This window comes from Megalops cyprinoides, chromosome 15 (assembly GCF_013368585.1).
Source record: "Megalops cyprinoides isolate fMegCyp1 chromosome 15, fMegCyp1.pri, whole genome shotgun sequence".
Taxonomy (NCBI): domain Eukaryota; kingdom Metazoa; phylum Chordata; class Actinopteri; order Elopiformes; family Megalopidae; genus Megalops; species Megalops cyprinoides.
The window spans coordinates 22,672,936-22,693,581 of NC_050597.1; the positions used below are offsets into that span (position 1 = coordinate 22,672,936).

General features: G+C 50.1%; 1 protein-coding gene across 1 annotated transcript in view; it reads left to right on the forward strand.

Annotated features, from left to right (window-relative positions):
- The window catches only part of srbd1 (S1 RNA binding domain 1), an 83,816-nt gene extending 70,100 nt beyond the window's left edge, over positions 1 to 13,716 (forward strand). Inside the window, exons 18-22 of the mRNA XM_036546736.1 lie at positions 536 to 642; positions 2,004 to 2,180; positions 3,407 to 3,556; positions 11,170 to 11,354; positions 13,424 to 13,716. Coding sequence (XP_036402629.1) covers positions 536 to 642; positions 2,004 to 2,180; positions 3,407 to 3,556; positions 11,170 to 11,354; positions 13,424 to 13,716 — 912 coding nt within the window. The remainder of the gene's footprint in view (positions 1 to 535; positions 643 to 2,003; positions 2,181 to 3,406; positions 3,557 to 11,169; positions 11,355 to 13,423) is intronic.
- The last annotated feature ends 6,930 nt before the right edge of the window (positions 13,717 to 20,646 follow it).

Sequence of the window (20,646 nt, forward strand, 5' to 3'; positions counted from 1 at the left end):
GTAAACACATAGTGATGAATTGGGTTTTATATTTCACGTTTAAAAACATCAGAGTGCAGACAGCTTGTTTACACCCTTCCACTGTCCGGTGGTCGTGTTTTTTCAATACAGCGCACAATCTTCGGAAACGGGTACATTTCTCTGTGTTTACATGTATACACATGCACACACTGAAGAAAAAAGCGCTGTTTAAAAATATTGTTTTAAAAATGCCCGCACAATGCCATCACTTTCCTTGTCTGTCTCCTCGTTTCAACAGTCTCCTTCACTAGCTCTCTCTCACACGCACACATACTCACACACACACACACACACACACGCACACACACACTGCACATTAATTCCAGAGCCTCTCTTTAATGACAAGTGCGCTCCCCAGAACACTCAACACAGTGTGGGCCAGTAGTGCCCGTGCCAGGGCGGGCCGGGCAGGCGGGGGTGATGAGTGCTGTGGGGGCGGCAGCGAGCGGGGGGCGCGGGGACGTGTTGCTAACGGTTGTTGTTCTTTCCAAACCCTCACCCCCACTCCCACCAGCACGACGTGTCGCAGACGTCTCTGAAGGCGGCCTTGGACGGGGTGGTGGAGGAGTGTGTGAGCTTTGTGGGAGTGGACATCAACATCTGTTCGGAGACCCTGATGAGGTAGGCCCAAAATACTTTCCAGCAGCCGTCACCGCGTGGCAGCTCATCACACCGCCCTGCGCCGCTGTTTAGTCTGACGCCCCGGCCCGAACCCAGACGGGTGCCGGCGGTGCCTTCAGAAGGGGGAACGGGGGCCCGCCCCCGCCGCCACTCCCCGCTGCCTCACCTGGCCGACCCCTCTCACCGCCCTCCCAGCAGAGGCAGTGACTGCAGGCCGGGGCTCCTCGTTAAGGCTGAAGCCGTAATTGCACCGTGTTTGGGTTCCTTTGAACGTTGCAGCTTTGGCGCAAGCATAGCATAACAAAATGCTGCTCAAGGTGCCATTATGTTACTCCTCCAAGTCTCCCTTCCAGCCGGCGCCCAAGAAAATGCCTTTCAAGCCGCCGGGTCTGTGGAAGGCAGGTAATAGGACGCGATCGTGTCATTTGTTTACCTGACTGTAAATGAGGCCTTCTCAGAGACCTCACGTGGGGCCCGGGCTTTAAAAATCAGACAGTCCGCTTTTTCATCATTCACATGTTATTCACTCTTTATTTATTTTCGAGATGATGATGACGCACTGTGTTTACAGTGCTGCTTTGGGGAAAGCTGTCTCTTCGGGTTACATGCTAACCTTACGAGAGGGAAACATTTCGAGGCGTGTCAATGTTTCGGACTAAAGGAGTTTAAAGATCCCGTATTTTCATCTGTCACTTCCTGTTCAATAGGTCCTCCAGAGATAATATTTAATTCATTCCGAGCACCAAATTTTCTTTTTAGGTTTTTCATCCCTCGTTTTTAAATGGGCATATTGTTGAATGATTTTTTTTGTAACCCTGAAAAAAAGTGATTTCTGAAAGAAAGAAAAAAATCGTGCTGATTGAATGAGTGAGATTCTGATAGCATAGCTGTATTGAAATGAACGCCAGCCAGACAGTACTGAATTGAAGGAGAGATGTTGTGAGAGGGCTGTGAAGGCAGGGAGAGTGTGCGTGTATTGGAATGGAAACTAATGTTTGGAATAATGTCGTGAAGTATTGAAACTTGTGGTTCTAACGGCCCACAGAAGGCGGTCTCTCCCGTCAGGCAGCACCTGTGCGCTCCAGTGGGGAACAGGGGAACGAGGGAACAGGAGAGCGGCTGTGTGGGCAGATGATGGAGTGAGTGCGAATGAGGGGATGAATGATGGAAGGAGTGAGAGAGTGAAAGCAGGGAGGGAGGGCAGAGAGGCGGCGGTTCTGTTGCTGGAGGCGCGGCAGACAGATGTGGTCCGGCAGCTGCAGCGAGGGGTGCTCGCGTGTTTGAGGTTGAGCTCTCATGCCGCGCGAGAGACGCCGCTTACCTGCCACCTGCGGTCTCCGCGGTAACGCTTCTCCTGACAGACACGTCGCAGGCCTGAACGCCGGGCGGGCGCGGAGCATCGCCGAGTGGCGGGAGAAGAACGGGCCCTTTGTGAACCGGGAGCAGCTAAAGCTGGTGAAGGGCCTCGGGCCAAAAAGCTTCCAGCAGTGCGCCGGCTTCATCCGGATCAACCCAGAAACCTTCCAGAGCTGTCGCAGGTAGAGTATGTACCTCCAAACCCCTTCTTTCCTGCAGCTTATACCTCTAAACCAGTAGAGTTTCCCCATGTAGAGCCCTGTACATCTAAGCCACTGTAGCTTCCTCAGGTAAAACCCTATACCTCTGAACCACTGCAGTTTCTTCAGGTGGAGAACCAGTACAGCTTTCTCATTTGGAATACTGCATTGTCTAAACCGCAGAGGTTGTACTTCTGTTTGTACTACCTCTAAACCACGCAAAATAAAAATGTGTTACTGCTTGTGTACTGCTGTGTGGACCGATCACCTATCAAGTCTAGTTTAGTAGTTACAGCTCAAGTATAGATTACCTGTAGGAGGTTTAGTGTAGTAGTTGGAGGTTCTATTTTGAGTAGTAATCCTTCATGAGGTATAGTCGTATGTATAGTATGAGGGTCGCCCCATTTGTTTACCCAGAAAAGGTGTGTGATAGTGTTAGGGTCTAACCTGTCGCGCAGGTGTCACGCTCCGCCGAAAGCCACCAGGGATGCAGCACGGTGCTGCTAATGAGCCGCACTTGCATGGCATGGGAGCCGGGAACGCCTCGGGACAGAGGCCACAGAAACAAACAGCATCGTTTCCACCAGTCCGCAGGAACAGTAAACACAAACACATTAGTGGGATCTGGGGTGTAATGTATCCTCCTTGCGGAGGAGGTGGAAGTGCGCGGGGAGTGTGAATTAGCGCCCGCTAAAGAGGCGGCATCGGAGTCGCTCTCCCGTGACAGCCCTTCCACCTGTCTGTAGTGAAAATCGACACCGCGCCAGGGGTGTGCAGGCCTGGACTGACACCCAGACAACCAACCATCCTTTTGGAGGTTTTTGCACTGTGGGTCATGTGACGATGATCTTGCGAGTATTCCCTCTGTTATCGACTATAGAAGATCAAGATTTCGTTCCCCCCACACGAAAACTATTGGTAAGGCAACGTGGAAAATGAATGATAGTATGTTGGCTCCTTTGGAAATTTTGCCATGCCCAGTAGAAAACCCCATTTCAAGTGATTAAATAGTATGGAAGATTGGTACATGAGCGTGCATGTAGACCAGTACATGCAGTTTTCTTTTGTTGCCATGACTCTTATTTTAAGGTACATGATTTCAAGCTGTGCGCTTTTAATCATATGGTTTTCGTCACATGGACTTGCTCTCATGAAGATTTGAGTTACAGGGCCATCCCCTCTGAACGATGCCTCCTTTCTCCTCACAGTGACAGCGCAGAAGTGGACCAAACTGCAGTGCCTTCTGGGAAAGCGGCGGGCAAGAAGAGCAAGGGAAAAGGCGCAGCTGGGGGTACCGCCCAGCCCAACCCACTGGACCAGACGTGTATCCACCCCGAGTCCTACAGCATCGCCATGAAGTGAGGCTCTGCACCACGTTAGAGCATCTGTTCTCTTTCCTGTAGTTACAGAAACACAAGATCAGTATAACACCCACACACGTACGCACGGGAAATAAAAAGTTTATAGATACCTACATCAACATGTTCTATCTAAGCATTCCTCTCAAAGATCAGAATACTCCTCTTGGACTGGATTGGTTTTATTTGTTTTTATTATTTTTTTGAGGTAGACAGACAGCAAAAATGGTGCTGAATTTATTTGTGCGGACAGCGAGACGTATATGAAGAGGCGGGTAGCATGTGGTCCCGGCGCTTATTTTGAAGAGTTATGTCTCTCGCCGATATCAGAAGTGGATTTGGCAGGAGAGCCAGGTCTTCTGGATGTGATTGCCTTTCGTGGCTGTGCGATTCCTGCAACAACAGTGCGCGGCCTTGGAGCGAAGCTGAAAGCGTCCACCGAGCCCACGCTTTCGCCAGGCCTGCGTGCCCAGCCGGGGAGAGAGTATATTTTCACAGCTTCATCTTGACGGTCATGTTGAGGCTTGCGCTTGTTTGGAGAGGAGCGGGGTCTCGGTCTGTGCGCTCCGTGGGCAGATGGGATATTGTGTGAGCGGTGGAGCACCGCCTGCAGAACTCCCGGTTCCAGTTAAACAGCGTGCGCTGGGCTGCTCGCAGCTTGCCACATGTTGCATCAATCAGACTGGGAAATTGAAGCGCTCGCTTGGGTTAGCAGCGGAGTGTTTAATTTAACAAAGTGCTTGTCCTTCTCCCGCCCACACCGTTTTTCAACCATTTTTCGTACCTGAAGATACTCAGTAACACACACACACACACACGCGTGCGCGCACGCATGCACACACTCTCACACACCTGTATGAGGCAGGAGCCTAACGATGCTCCGCCCTCTGCCGAGTCCCCGTCTGAGCCTGGTGTGATTGATGTGGCCTGTCCGCTGGTCAGCGTCTTTCACACGCGCATGTAACCGTACTCCGTTTGCGTGTGCGTGCGTGCAGGCCCGGTGTCACGTTGCCCCTCCGTTTCCACAGGGCTAATTAGTCTTATATTTCTGTGTGCAGCGTCATCGCGTTGCGTAACGCCGCCAGCAGCAGCTGAGCAGCTCGCTTCAGCCCCATCACCGCCCCCAGCCCACCCCTCCCTCGTCTTTCATCAGCCCTCTCCACTGCTACAGAACCTGACACCGGGCCCACTTTGACCAAGAAAAAAGGAAATCCAGCTTTGCAGCCTGGCCCCTCCTCCAGATGTGCCATGCGTGCGTCTGTGTGTTTGTGTTACCGTGTGTTACTGTGTGTGTGTGTGTGTGTGTGTGTGTGTGTGCGCGCAACATGTTTGCAGGTGGGCGTCCCCTCTTGGTTCAGTGTGTTGAGTGGATGTTTGTTTTTGCCTGTGATTGTGTGTGTGCGCATACATGTGCGTGTGCAGGCATGCAGTGTGTGTGTGTGTGTGTGTGTGTGTGTGCGTGTGTGTGTGTGTGCGTGTGTGTGCGTGTGTGTTACTGTGTGTGTGTGCGTGTGTGTGTGTGTGTGTGTGTGTGTGTGTGTGTGTGTGTGTGTGTGTGTGTGTGTGACAGTACTACGTGTGCTTTTGCGTGCAGAGCCCCAGCAGCCCCGCTCTCTCCCGCTGTCTCTCGCTGCTCATCCGTCTTCACAGAGGCCTGGCACAGGTCAGAGGTCTAATGAGGCCACTTACAATACTGAGAGGCGGAATTAGCATCCTGTCATACACCATTCACACAGATACAAGGGGTGGAAAAAATCCCCGCTCTTTCCGTTTGTTTTCCTTTCTCTTCGTTCCGCTTCATTTCCTACTAAACCAGCCAGAAAAACCTCTCCCCCTGATACCACTATTTATTATTACCGCGCTGTATCCTTACCAAATGGCGCTTTAATAGAGGCTCTCCTAAACTACAATTGTCATTACATGGCCAGAAATATTTATCTTGGAATTTGCATGTAAGCGTTTTGATAACAGATACGACCACCAGGGACGATGCCTCCAAAAGCACTGGTGCTGCCACACATTGATTGAATATCGTTTTTTTTCCCCCTGGGGTGGGGGATGGGGGGTGGCGGGTGGGGTGATATTATCAAAAAAACGCACATCCTCAATTTGCAGCGTAAACGGGTTCCAGAGCCACGAAGCGGCGGTGCACAGAGGGCGGGCAACGGGGGAGAGAGAGAGAGAGACCCCGTTCCAAAAATAGGGCCGAAATTAATGATCCAAACGGCAAGCGGAGGATTGCTTTATAATGATGATGACAAGCTCGAAGGATTCCTGACAATCTGCAAACCATTTCTCTGCAGTGAAGGTACGGACACAGCTCTCGCTCTCTATCTCTCTCTCTCCCTCTCCACCACTCCCCCTCCCTCTAACTCCCTCTCTCTCTCTCAACACCTCTGAAGACAGAACTCAACCGTCTGAAATAAATGAGAGAGGAACGCTAGCGCCTGCCATGGGTAAACCACTACGAGTATCCGCCTAAATAAGGCAGGATGTGTAGGACGATTTTCAAGGCACTATGTATTTTTTTTGCTTTTGCTGCAAGTAGGATGTGGCCTGTTGGGAGGGGAAAAAAAATCTTTTTGGGTAGAAAATGTGTTAACATGAATAGGGAGGGCCGGACAATCAGATCGTTTTTCAATGATCGGTCAAAAGAAAAAGCTTCACCTTGATTACATTACGTATAAATATGTACATGCAGAACATATGTGTCATTCAGCTCTGGGGCCACCCCACAGCTGAAGTCTGAGAAGATTGGTTGCATGCTTCAAAATGTTTCAGCTGGCATTTTGAGCTTAAATGAACAAAGAGTACATAAAGATGATTATTTATTATGATTTATAGTTCACGAATAACTCTGATGCATTTAATCGAAACTTGTCCCAGTAAGAGCATGTGCCAAAGACGTTCTTCTGCTGCAACCTTTCAGGAGTAAAATTACAGGGCTCTGGACACTGCTTTGTCCACTTTAAAAAAAAAAACGGCTGCAACAGTTTCATCTGCAGAACATGTCAAAGGTAATATTTTTGCAGCCAGGAGGGCTGTGTGTGTGTGTGCGCAAGCAAGTATAAATCAATTACACATTTCAGCCAGGCAAGCATATGTGAAGCCGGGCTTATTTTGTTTTGGGAGCGATTGTGTTGCATTATGGTTGATTTCCGAGGTGCGGGGCGGAGGGGAGTAATGGGGTATCGTGTTGCTCTAATGTGATGAACCAGATACCCTGAGTCTAACAGCGGAGTCAGGCCCACGCCGCTGGGAAACGCTTTCCCAAACAGAGCCGGCGGAGACGACGCCGGCGAACACGGCTCTGCGGCGCGGCCACGCCCCGCCGGCCAGTCCAGGAATCCGCCCTCTCTGGGCGAGCGAGTGCCGCGGGCTAGCCGGTGCGTTCGGGTGGGCTGGCCTGGCAGGCGTCCGAGGAGACGGGCTCTGTGAAGGCGCCCCCCGAATTGGAGGGGAGGCACTGCTCTCACCTGTGTGGAACAGCGTGCAGCGGAATGGAAAAGATGGGGCCAACGATCCAAAAAGAAGGGGGGGGGTGGATCGTTGTGAAAGGAACTTATGCCGGGCACCCTATCCTCCCTCCAAGGTGTGTCTGGAAAGCCTCTTTTGGGGGCCCACCCAAATGTAGGGCAAATAAGAGCGGTCCCTATACTGTGTTTAGCTCCCATCAGAACTGTTTTTCATTACAGAAAGAAGGAAATAAGTGGGATCTTAAAAAAAAGAAGGCATTTTGGCCTCTGATACCTTAAACAAAAACATAACGGGAGAAACTCGAGATGGCGTGGAATCGCCGGGCCACCACGAGGGCCCGCTCTCCGGCTGTTCATAAATCAGCCCAGAGTTTCCTCCGCCGCAGGGGCGGCTGAAAAGAGAGCGGCCGGTCGGGTTTTCAGAGCGCTCTCACCACTGTCGGTACAGCGCCACAGACCTGGGTGTCTGAATGGACGATTGTGGAATGCTCTTTTTTTTTTCCTTGTATATTTTCTTTTTTTTCACCAAATGTGGAGCCCCGTTGAGCTTTTGAACCCCGTAATGGCCCTCGAAAGGCTTGAATCGATGTGCGCGCATTATAACAGCTGACCCGAAGTCTGCGGGTTGAGTATTGATCCCCTGCTCTAAGTGCCCTCACAGACCCACTTGTTGTCGGAGGGAAAACGATACTTCAGTAACCAGCGTTTAATGGCGACCATGCCGAGTTCAAGCAGAGGGGGAACTGGAAGTTCTTGAGTAAAAAGGAGGGCAAATTGCGTCCAATAACTGTCAAGCAGGTCTCTCGCAGGCAGAGAAAGGGATGAGATTATGGGTGCCTTAGATTTTACATTTTACCTTAATCTGTCAGTGAGCGTTTGGTTGTGGTTTGTCGTTGAGGGACATATGATATGCTGCATGTTCCCATCCACAGTGACTCCTACTTCCTGTCCATCCAGTGAAGTCACTCTCTTTCTGGAGCCATTGGTCATTTGTTTTTGCCCCTTGTTGTTGATGACAGTCTTTGGACAGTCTCAGCAAACTGAAAGGGTATGGTAGGCTCCCCCGTGTTGGTAGCGTGTGTGAGGAACCGGGGGGGCCACAGAGTCCAAGCCAGAGAACTGGCCAGTGGCCACTACTTTGAGCCGAACCTGGCAAAAACATTTGCAGCTGCAGCATGCAGTTTGTACACAAGCAGTGTAGAGTTTCAACTGCGAGCCTAGCACTGCCAACGGTGCACTTTTACAGGAGAGGGGAGAGAGAGAGGAACGGGGGAGACTGGGAGAGAGAGAGAGAGAGAGAGAGAAAGAGAGAGAGGAACGGGGGAGACTGGGAGAGAGAGGGAGAGAGGAACACGGGAGACTGGGAGAGAGAGAGGAACAGGGGGAGACTGGGAGAGAGAGAGGAACAGGGGGAGACTGGGAGAGAGAGGAACAGGGGGAGACTGGGAGAGAGAGCGAGAGAGAAAGAGAGGAACAGGGGGAGACTGGGAGAGAGAGAGCGAGAGAGAGGAACGGGCGGACGGAGAGAGAGAGGAACAGGGAGAGACTGGGAGAGAGAGAGGAACAGGGGGAGACTGGGAGAGAGAGAGAGAGAGAAACGGGGGGACTGTGAGAGGGGGAGAGAGAGAGAGAGGAACGGGGAGATTGGGAGAGGGTGGGAGAGAGAGTGAGAGAAGAACAGGGAACAGATTGGGAAAGGGCAAGAGAGAGAGAGAGGGACAGGGAGAGATTAGGAGGGGCTGAGAGAGAAGGACAAACAGGGAGACTGGGAGAGGACAAGTGAGCCCTTGGTTTGACGCTCTGGAGGGTCAGCTTACGAGTGATGCTGATGTTGTGAGTGATAACCCGCTGTCCGGAGAGGGCGTGGGCTCGTGCGAGCGAGGCGGGCCGCGGTGTCCCGCTTCGCGCCAGCGCCACGGAGAGGCCGCTCCGCGCGGGTCAGGAAGTGGGCCGCCCCATCTGCTCTGTCAATCACATCCAGGACAGCTGCGCTCTCCCTCCGGCGTCAGGGTGCCACGGAGACCGACATCCATCACCGTGGTCACCCAGCAGGTCTCCTCTCAGCTGCTTCCTGAGTAGCAGCCCCCCCAACATTCCTCCAGGCACCTCTGTCCACCAGCACACTTGGCTCCCCCTTACAAGACACATGGGGCTCCCAGGGCAGATGCACTACAGCGACTCTGCTGTTTTTGTATTTTACACAAGGCGTGCCTTCAGGGGCTCCAGATCACATCTTATACGTGTGTATTTCATAGGAGCCGTTATTACTGACAGGAGGGTTAAAAAAGAAAGATGGCTGTGGCGATGCTTTCTCTTCTGAACATGATGCGAGGAGCGAATGTGTCCCACCGAGTCCTGGAACACAGCAGTGCTGGGAGGGTGTGTGCGCAGGTGGGCGGGGCCCGCACCGCGATTGATGGCCGGCCGCCTGCGCTGGATGACGGACAGGCGGGCGGCTCTGTCTGGGTCAGGCGGAGGGGTCCCGCTGTGAGTGTTTGTGTCCGTCTCGCGGAGAGAGGCTCGCCAGAGGCCCGCCGCGGCTCCGTTTACGCCCCCCAAAAGGCAGCAGATTTATAGAAGGGGTCTGTCCCAGAGCCGGACGCTGATGAACTGCGAGTGCTGGGACTCTCAAACCCAAGATTTAGGGGCGCAATTACTCTCCCCTCCTCCTACTACTACTCCTCCTCCTCCTCCTCCTCCTCCTCCTTGCCCCCCCGGCCGCAGTCCCCCTCCCCACCGCCCCACTTTCCTCGGTGCAGCCCGGCCCACACGTGCTGGAGCCCGCCAGAGAGCGCCATTAAAAAGCCATTCATTAGGGCAGCGCCTCTCTCCTGTCCCCCTGTGGCCAGGGCTGCCTCATTATGGGGTCCTCGGGGAGAATCGGGTGGGGCCGGGGGGATGGGGGGGTGGTGATTAAGAGTGCAGCCCCTTGCCTCCCGGCTCAGTCAGGCCTCCCCAGCGCCGGTCAGGTGAGAGGCTGACTTTCTCATCATGGGCCATGAAGGGACCTGTGGCTCTCGGGGAGCTCAGAGAGGTGTTGACTGATGGTCCCCTGTGGCTTTAAATCGTTACTGTGACGGTTATTTGAGCAAGGTTAAGGGGCAGTGATTTCTCCTCACTCTGTTGGCTTTTTTGGGGCTGATCTTTCTGTAATGGGGTAATGGCACTTATGTAAAATGGCAGCTAAACTCTTGAGAAAAAGGGGGTGTCTTGTTCATGCACATGGGGACAGAAAGGATGGTGCACGTTTGCGTGCAGTTCTTCAGTGCTCTAGTTCTGTTGATGATGTCAGCATGCTTGCGCGTCACATGTCACCGCAGTACATGCCGGGTGCTGAGAGGTCAGAGGTCAGCGCTTCATCTCTCGCACATGCTAGGGGTTATCGTCCCCCCCCCTCCCTCTCTCTCTCTCTCTCTCTCTCTCTGTCTCTCCCTCTGAGGGACAGGACGCCATTGAGCCTGCAGGCCTGTTATTGAAAGCACCACGTGCGCGGAGCAGATGTGGTGGAGATGTGGCATCCGTGCACTCCGCTGTCTGTCTCTCTGTGCCTCTTTCCATCACAACGTCCAGCATTGTGTTTTTCTCCGACAGCCCACTGCCCCGGCTATTTCCAGCTGGGGTCACGGCTCGAAAAGCATCCAAACATCTCCAGGAATGGAGACCGCACTCGCAAGTACACATGCAACATATACACCCACGCACCCACTTGCACAGAGGCACGCTCACAAACACGCATTAATGCTACCGCTCATGCTGATACGTTGCTCATCACATTTACAGTCGTGTACATTGTAACCGTTCAACCTACAGTTTATGAGCTAGTGAACTCACACTCACAAATCTCCCTTACGTTTCCCTCCAACCTGAGGCATGAGTTGAAGAACATCCCAGTCAGTGTTTTAATTACCCACAATGCACAGAGGCAGGTCTCCTCTTTCCCTTTCTTTCCTCTGTATGCAGAGCCTCACTAGACTGGAAACCAGTCTTCTGCTAATTAATAGATTCCCTATTCACCTGACAACACAATTTACGTTTACGGTAATGCATTCAATACCAAACAAAGTGGTTCACCATCAAACACTGTGTTTGAAATGTTCATTCCAATACCATTTAATGCCCCCTGCCCTCCTGTCCCAGGTTCCTGGCGCTGGTGGAGGGCCGGGTGGAGGAGACGGGCCGGCCGGAGCTGAAGCAGAGGGTGGAGGCCAGCTTGCAGCGCAGCGGCCTGGAGGCACTGGCCGGGACCCTGGGCACCACGCCCGAGACGCTGCAGCTGATTGTGGACGGACTCACGCAGCCTTCTGGCTTCGACATCCGACAGAGTGAGTAAGCCTCGCTGTGACCCGAGAGCTGGCCCTGTTTACCTCACAGCATAGCTGCTGCTCTCTGGGCGGGGCCCAGCACAAACCCATGTTCCCAGTGTGAAACACTTACCTTCATTTACAGTGCTGTCTACATCTTATAGTTCAGTACAGGCCCATATACCCAGGCTGCAACACTGACCTTCATTTACAGTTCTGTCTACATCTTATGGCTCAGCACAGACACAAACCACAATGCAGATGTGACCCAAATACTGCATAATAATGATGACAGTGATTTGGATTTATCTTGCACCCCAGGGATCTCAAAACGCACTCAAAGCACAGTCTCTTACAGGGAGGCTGTGCTTGTCTGTGATGGCGACTTCCCCATTCATCAACTAATAAACGTCTGTCAGATCAGTTTTAAATCGGCAGCGTAAGCCAAATTAGAGAACTCACGTGCTGTAATGAGTATTGGGTTAACTGGATGCACTTTAATCACCCAGGCACCTTGGGAAAAAGCGTATCAGATGTCCGCAGCACAGTAAAAAAAAAAAAAAGCAGGCAGCTTCTTTGTAGACATTTTATTATTTCACAATAAAACCCACAGGGAGAACCACCAGAAAGGCCTCTCAGTCTGTTATTCTCTTTAAAAGGTTATATTAATAATCTATCTGTCGGCAGCCTTTCAATAATAACCTGGGTCTTCCCCCAAATTACACTGTGGAAGATCAGAGTCTGGAGCGACGCAGAGGCTCGGGGAAGGGGAGCGGGGCGTTTCATGTGAAAGAGAGCGGGGTTTGGCTCCACGCGAGAGGTCCCGCCGAGAGACGCGGCCGCGCTCGTCCCCGCGGACTCCCTGCGCCAGACACTTAACTGCATTTCATAAAAGAGCCGCGTAATATTTCATAATGCTCAGAAGGCTGTAAATATCACAGAAAATATGTCAGTGACTGTAACGTTTGTACTGTCCTTGTAAGATCCCTGTACTTCACAGGCGGTTTGAGTCGCTGTCAGAGCTCTCTCTGTTATAGGCAATTTGAATCACTGTGAGATCTCAGATCTCACTCTGTGACAGTTTGAGTCCCTGTGGGATGTCAGACCTCTGTCTCTGTGACAGGCAGTCTGAGTCTAAGATGCGTGTTTGCTGACAGATCTGAGGAGGCAGGCAGCGTTAAGTGATGGAGAGGAGATAAGTCACTGCGGTTTACAGGTGCAGACACGGGTCTACTACGTGTCTCTGCCTCTGGGCACTCCCTTCCCTCTCCTCCTCCCACCCCCTCTCCACTGCCGCCTTTTTGATAATCTCCATTTAAGTCCGGATCAGTCGTATCCCACAATGCCCTGCAGGAGTGACCGCAGCCTCGCTGTTTGAACTTTGAGTTCTCTGAAGTGCTACTCCTGCCCTTTTCACCCTTATCAACTGTTTCAGACAGAAGAAAGGAGTTTCACAGACATGCACAGGCATGTATATCTAGACATATGAGCGTGGATTAGGGCCCCATATTTCATATTATTTCACCAATAAATCCACTGAAAGAATCATTCGTCCTTGAGCTCCTAGTCTCTTCCTGTTGATTGGCCTCCTGTCTGTAATGCATATAGTGTGATATTGTACTCGTTACACATGCTCTTTTTATTTTTCAGTCATGTTTTTGCTCGTTTTATCTTCAACATTATTTCTTATCTATTGTGAGATGAGCCTATGTGTAGATTCTTACTGTTATTCTTTTGATTGAAATTTGTTCCTAAGACGTTTTCCCCCTGAAGTGTTTCATTTTCAGAAAACGTCTGCTTTATTATTTCACTCAGAAATCTTTTGTTCTTATCCAGTACAGAAAATCCATATTGGTTGGGTGTTCTATTATTGCTGTAGATGGAAAGATGAGTGAGGATACTGTGAAAACAGTGGTAAAATATTTAGAATGTAGTCCTCCTCACCTCTTTTTTTTTTTTGGTGTCCCTCCTTTTTTTATTTTACTGTTCCGTTTCCACACCTCCACCCCTCTTTTTTCTCCACCTCCTCATTCTTCCCTACCTGTTCTGTCTCATTTCCCAATTTCCCCTCTCCCCTGCCTGTGCCGCAGATTTCGAGCAGGCGGACTTCAAGCGGGGGGTGGTCTCCATGAGAGACCTCCAGGTGGGCGCGGTTCTGACGGGCCGGGTGGAGAACACCACGCTGTTCGGCTCCTTCGTGGACATCGGCGTGGGCCAGTCGGGCCTGATCCACAAGAGCCACATCACGGCGGCGAAGCTGCCCGAGGACCGGCGCCGCCGCAGCCTTGCGCTGGGCCCCGGCGAGCGGGTCGAGGTCCGGGTGCTCAACGTGGACCCCCAGCGCCGCCGCATCGGGTTGGACCTGATCCGGGTGCTCAGATAGCGGCCTGGGGCCCGATTACTTCCACTGTAGTATATATCCAGTCATACAGATGTGCGCTGTGTGAGTTACTGTGGATGTGTGTGTGTGTGCGTACACAAGATGGCGTTTATGCGTTTTCTATGAGGAACAACTTAATATTTGTTGTAATATTTGTTGCACACTAAAGATAATTACACACATAATATTTGTTAGATACTTTTAGTCAATGGTCAAATGCACTGGTGCATTTCAGCACTTTTGCCTTTTGTTTTAAGGTTATAACTTAGACATTTCAAATGGAGGAGATTACATACAGTGATGACAAAGAAAAATCGCTCATCTTAACATCAGTCCTTTAAAAATGTAATCATAATCAGTGCTACAGTTAATCCAGCAATTTGATCTGGTAATGAATCTGATCCAGCTTTGTTTTCCAACAGAAGAGAAGTATCCAGGACACTGGTTTGTTATGATTTAGTAACAAATCTTACATTCATCTTGCAAATCTTACGTTCAACACACTTTGGACCAGGCAAGTCATCATACACATATTACTCATTCTCATCCCTGGCCTCTTTTCCTGCACCCAGCATTCAATATGTTGACTTGATATGGAGTCAAACATTGAGCTTCATTGATATCACGGTCCTTCGTCTTCATAGTGCTTCCCCTCAACTGTGGAACACACTTACTTAAAAGAGAATAATAGACAGACGAACTATGATTTTTTTTTCAGACGCTCATTTGATTTCACTGCAAATTATATGCTGTTGTATCCTTACGGGATCAATGATATATACATTTTTGCACTTCATTGAATGCGAGATGGTTAATTATGTGAATTATTCATTACTGCATGATGCTGATTATTGGCCTTCATTTGTAATCTAAATTGTTCCCCCTTTTATTTTATGGTGCCTGTGGACCTGGGGTTGTAACAAAGGCAGCAGAATAAATCCTTTTATGGCCAGTCGATGTACTGCAGGCTGGAGCAAATGAGAGCTCCATGCTCCTTGTTTTATTGTTTCCAATTGCAATTTTTCAAGTCTTATTCTACATCTTATTCTTGACCTCAGAAATAAAAAGTCGGATCAGACAAACTATTTTGTCATATATACAGTGCCCTCCATGTTTAATGATATCCCTTATTTTTTAAGCATTATCTTTGTGTGGAATCACTGCATACATGAATTATCACAGACAAACTTTACATTACATTATAAGCTTTGGCAAAGTTGGAAACTGTTTATTACGTCGGATGTCCATGGTTCCAGGGGTTATCAACAGTGTCTAAAAGCTGCTCTCTGGATAAATGCACACAGTCACACAGCATTGCCAATAGGTAAATAATATTCATCGAGTCTGTAACCTGCCGAATTGAACTGATTCTTTGTGCACTGTCCCTGCTGGATACTGTTCCAGTGGCATCCACGGGATGTAACCCACGGTACCTGCCGGAAGATACAGTCCCCAGCTGTTTCCCAGGAGGCGGTGCCCAGAGTCTGATTGACAGTCTCCAGGGGGCGGAGTCAGCTGCCAGACTGCAATAAAGCGCAGGGGCCTGGGGAAAACCCAGACGCAATTATCCCAGGGACGACATCACGCTAATCAGGCACTTTCAAAATTAATCCCATATTCCCCCGCTGTATTACCCAATCTGTTTGTATTTATACAGGGGAAATAAAGAAATAAATAAAGCCCAGCACTGCCTGCAGCGTTTCATGCGAGCCTCTGCGGGGCTGAGCAGGGGGAGAATACCAAATCAGGGCTCTCCACCGCACACAGAATGGCAACAACCTCCAGGATGAAACGGAATACATACACAGCGTCAGCAACGGTCTAATCAAATGTAAGCGGGGAGGACAGGGCTTTGAGTTCTGACGCTGATGATCAAAGGCACGCGCATAATGTTTGTCTTCGTTTGTTCCGTCTCTGTGGCGTGGAGCGGTGTCCTCGTGTCTCTTCCCATTCCTCTGTCCGTTCAGGCTCTCGAGCTCGGCCCTTCCACTTGGGTATCATGTATCTGTTGGTCTCCATCTCTCTCTCCCTCTCTCCCTCTCTCCCCCTCTCGTTTTCTGTATTCGTCCTCTCTGCCCGGGCCCTCTGTGCCCTTCAGCGGTTTTGTTTAGTGAAATTGAATGGCTGCCTTACATCTCACGCACAGGATGCACAAACGCACACAGAGCTAAACCGCCGCCCCCGCGGCCGCCGTTTGCTCCGCCGCGTCCCGTCTCAGGGCTGGAAGAGCCTGCCACGGGGGAAACGGCCGCAATTCGGAACGGTCCCGGAGAGAGCCGGCGCTCGGCCCGGCCCGCTTACCGTCGCGGGCATGAGACAGCAGATCGTGGAGACAATTTAGTGCCACATCCAGCCCGCTGGCACAAAAAACCCCCGCTGGAGGGTCCGGGTAGGAGCTGATAGCAGGGAAAGCGGAATTGTCACCCCCGCCGTGATGCGTTTGGCTTTGTGCCTCGATCCTCGCAGATTTACCCCAGGTGCCCCGCTGAGGCAGGCACGCTTGCACCGTGGCCACCCGCCATTTTAAAGAATAGAGGCCTGCGTGTCACCTGTCCTGACGACTGTGTGACTGTTTCACTGCTCCGCTGCTCTAAACGAGCGGCCTTGGCAGGGAACACGCCATACTCTAGTGTCCGGGCTGCAGGGGAAGAGACAGGCTCAGCTGTGGTGAACCAGTACAACTCTGTCTGTCTCTGTCTCTCTGCTGGGAGATTTATGACTGATATGTCCCAGTGAGTTGTGAGCTGTTGTACTTTTAACTCTCTTGTGGCCCAGGTTCTGGGCATTTTCAGCTGAGGAGATGGTGAAGCAAGGAAGGAGAAAGTACTTATCTGGTAAAGCCTCCAGCGTTCCTTTTCCGCAAGCCTATATGAGAAACGAAAAGTTCCTCATCTCTGTTTGTTTTTCATTTCCAACTCATACATGTGAGTGCAAATATTACATTCTGAGGAATACATTTCCTAACAAAGGAGTCTGCCCTGAGACAATGTTCCTGCAAGTGATAGAGGCCTTGCTTTAAGGCTCAACTGCAAAAATTATGTGAAAATTTTATAAAAAAGTAGTAGTGTAAAAAAGTGTAGTGGAAATTCAGAGTGGGAGGCGCTTTCCGAGACAGGTGCTGGTCCAACACTCTGTCTTGTTTCATATTGAAATCTGAAGCTGACTCCCATCAGATATTCCACACATCAGACAGGAACAAACCAATCTTTATCAGGCACTGTCACAACTGGTTTGCCTCGACAAGAGGCCTGACTTTATATGAACGTTAGATTAGCATTGATCTATATGATACAGTTTTACATTTGGATTAAATTGTACTGCATTACCCACAAATGTACAGACTGGTACAGATGACTGTCTTGAAAGTAATGAGAAAAGCAAGTGAGTAGTTGTACTGTAGTGCTGTGTAAGGTATACACACAGTAAGGCACACACATGGTATATTGATCCAGGCAGCACATTTCCACGTGTGTCTGCAGACCCAGATGCACGTTATGTGTTATTGATGGCTGTACCAGCGACAGACTCACCTGTGAGGTGGGGGAGGGGGGGCGTGGAACCCGATACAGCTGGAACCAGTAGTCTGGTCACCTGACCTGCAACCCAGCAACCTCGGAGTGAAATTGGAGCCCTGTGTGTGAGGTGCCAGGGTGAGGACTGGACACATACTCACATACACGCGCGCACACACGTTTCGCATTTTTAGTACCCACTAAAACAAAAATGAAAGTAGATTAGCTTACATATGCAGTACACACATTCATGCAGCACCCCGTTGGATCTACCTTAAGTCAAAGCACACACACACTTCTCAGAGCCCAGTCCTTTCTCACACGTAGTCACTCTCACATATTTACTTGCTTTGGCTCTGGGGGCTGGCATTGCGGTCACTCTCATACCATCCTCACCGCTTTGATCCCAGCTCCAGCGCTTGCCATGCATTTCCTTTTGTGCTCTCCTGGAAATGCGTAACACAGAGACATCACGTCTCATTTGCTCATCGTTGAGCCCAATAATAGTTTGTGTCAGTGTCTGCACCTTCTGTCTCTTGAGTTTGACACACAGTAGAAACATTGCAGTGTAAAGCCAGCGGGGAGGGACAGGAGAGACGGCGGGGGTGGGGGATCGGTCTCCATTGTCTGATCGTGGGTCGGGAGCTTTTTTTAAAGCCCAGTCCTGACCATAATCCACTGGGGGATTTTGGGCTGGCACTGCTTGCCGCGGGAGTGGGCCCTGGAGTCAGGTCTGCGACGGGAGGAAAAACGAGCCCCCGATTTTACGAGCTGCTGCCAGATTTCCCACAGAGGATAAACAGACCCCGAGGAACACCTGTCTGAGTCACTCAGCCATGTCAGACGCCTGGCCGGCTCGAGGAAACAGTCCCTGCCTCTCCCTGTAGGGTCTCGAAAAACTCACCGTGCCAACAAGCCAATACACTGGAACAAATTGAACTTGAACTTGAGTGCAGCTCCTAGTGCGAACTGCCTGTAATTATAAAGCGGTTTCGACAGGACTTTACCAGTAAAAGAGCCCGTTTGTCAATAAGATATGAGTATGTGTGTGGTTAAATTTTTGTTTCAGGTAAGCTGTTAACCTGCACTGCCAGACGTGTGCTCATTACCAAAATAATTACTAGGTATAGCCCAGCCCCCATTTGCATGAGGACAGTTACTAATTGCCCCCTTATTAAAATTTTCTAAGTGTCACATGAAGGTGTGACTTCAAGGCAGGGATTCATACCAGAAGGTCTAGGTGAGTAATATCTGAGCCATGCCAATGGAAAGTGGAGGTAGACATCAGTGTTAGCTACCTAGTGAACAATGAATATATCAGTGTATCAGTGCAAGCTAGCAATCAGTGTATAGCGACCTTGTTAGTTACATTTGTGATGCTCTTCAAAGGTTTGTGGAGTTCCATAAAGAGTTGTGAAATATATTTCTCAATTTTGTGTTTTTTTCCCCACATTGATTTTGCCTGTTTTTCTAAGTATTGCAGCCACTCTGATGTCAGGTTCCTACATTATGAGTGTCAGTGGGCAGGTTTCTAAGATGATGGCGTTTTCAGGCGGAGAGTAAATGGCTGGCAGGCACCTCGTTATATAATAAGCAATGTAAGAGAAAGGAATTGTAAGGGCTTAATTTATCGAATGGAATGCATGTTAGTGCAAACATCCAGTAGAACAGACTCTAAGAAATCCTTTCAGATCTCCATTTTATTGTCCCAATCACTGTTTGGACGACAACTAAAGACAGACTTGCAGACAAGTGGAAAGAGCAGTTTTCAGAGCCACGTTGCCTGGTTATTGTAACTGTCAATTCAAAACTCTGAATTCTGGACCGATCTCTGTTAGGCACTTTTTCGATTTGCCAAATATCCAGCCTCATTATCTCTGTGGGTGGAAGAAGTGACCACACATATAGTCGGAGACTCAGATTTGCTAAGCAAGGCCTACATATGAGTTTCTTTTACAACTAACATGCATGTTTTTGTGCTATGGCTGCAACTAGATCTCAGCAGACCCTGACTGTTAGTCAGGAGGCGAACAATGTGCCCATCTGCGGTCTGGTTGCAGTCATACCTTGAAACCACATAACCCCAATGTAAAAGACACTCATGGAACCAAGCTTGTGTTTTTTTTTTATTGCACATTGATCACAGTCACAGTATTCAAAGAGAAGAATGAAACATGAGTCCCCTGAAGGAGAAATAATGGGGGTAGGATGACCGAAGATAGAGTCTGGTTTAACCTCTGACTTCATCAGTGTGCTTGTGCATTTTATGAGGAATTCACAAGAGCTTCCCATACACACACACACACACACACACACACAGCTAAAATCCACAGAGATCTCATAGACCCTTCACCGGTGGCATATTCTCTGCAGCCCATTACATTTCCTGACCCCTGTAGCACACCAGAAGCAACACTGAAGCAAGGGAGGGAATATTTTCATTTTAGGAAGGCATCTGTCCAACTCAAATCCTCAGATAGGGGGTGACGCCCAAAAAATGATCATTTTTCATGAGCAGGTCAGAATCTGCATGTCTTGCTGGAGAAGCGTGGCAAAAACACTAACCAACTAATGCAGGTAGTTTAAGGAAGAAGCAAAGTTCCAAATAATGTAAATAAATATCAGCGCAATGTTGTCCATAACACACACAAGCGCTCATCCGAACACAAATACTCCTTTGCATACACACCATCTGTCTCACAAAAATCCACACACACACGCACACACACACACATACACACTGGCTCTACTGTCACAAACATAGCGGTGGTGCCTCAGGGCAGGTAAGTGGAGGTGTGTGCCAGGGAGCACCTCGTCAACACAGCTTATAAAAACACACCTCGCTAAATGAGAGGATATTGACTGCGCTCCTCCGAGCGTCTGATTAGAGGGGCCATCGGGGAGCGGAGGATCTGAAATTCATTACCTCGCTCGGCAGCCGTTTCGGGCGGCGGCGCTGCTAATCTAACTGCGCCTTCTCCGGTCCGCCCCGCCGTTCCGCCAGCCTCCCCCCGAACGCTCGTCTCATCGCGGATAAGTGGATAATGCCCTTAAACTGATTATTGAGGAGGGGGTGAAATTATGGAGATCGCCCTCCATCGGTGCCGCCGTCCCTGGCAAAAAATAATACCGTCGGGGCCCCAACGCTCGAGCCCCCACAAAAGACCGAAGAATTCCTGCCTTAAATGTGCTCTTCTCAGAGTCAGCAGGTTGGGTTTGTAATGGATACCTTGTTGTGTTTAGTGTTACAGATGTGACCGCCAGCCACCGCGCCCCCCCCCCCCCCCCCCCCAGACACACACACTAGTTCCCGCAGCAACCAACTGGTGTTCTGCATGAGACAGACTTCTCTGTCAGTAAGTCACTTTATCCCCTGCAGACTCTACAAAAGGAAGTCATTGATAGACCTGGTTTTGTGTCT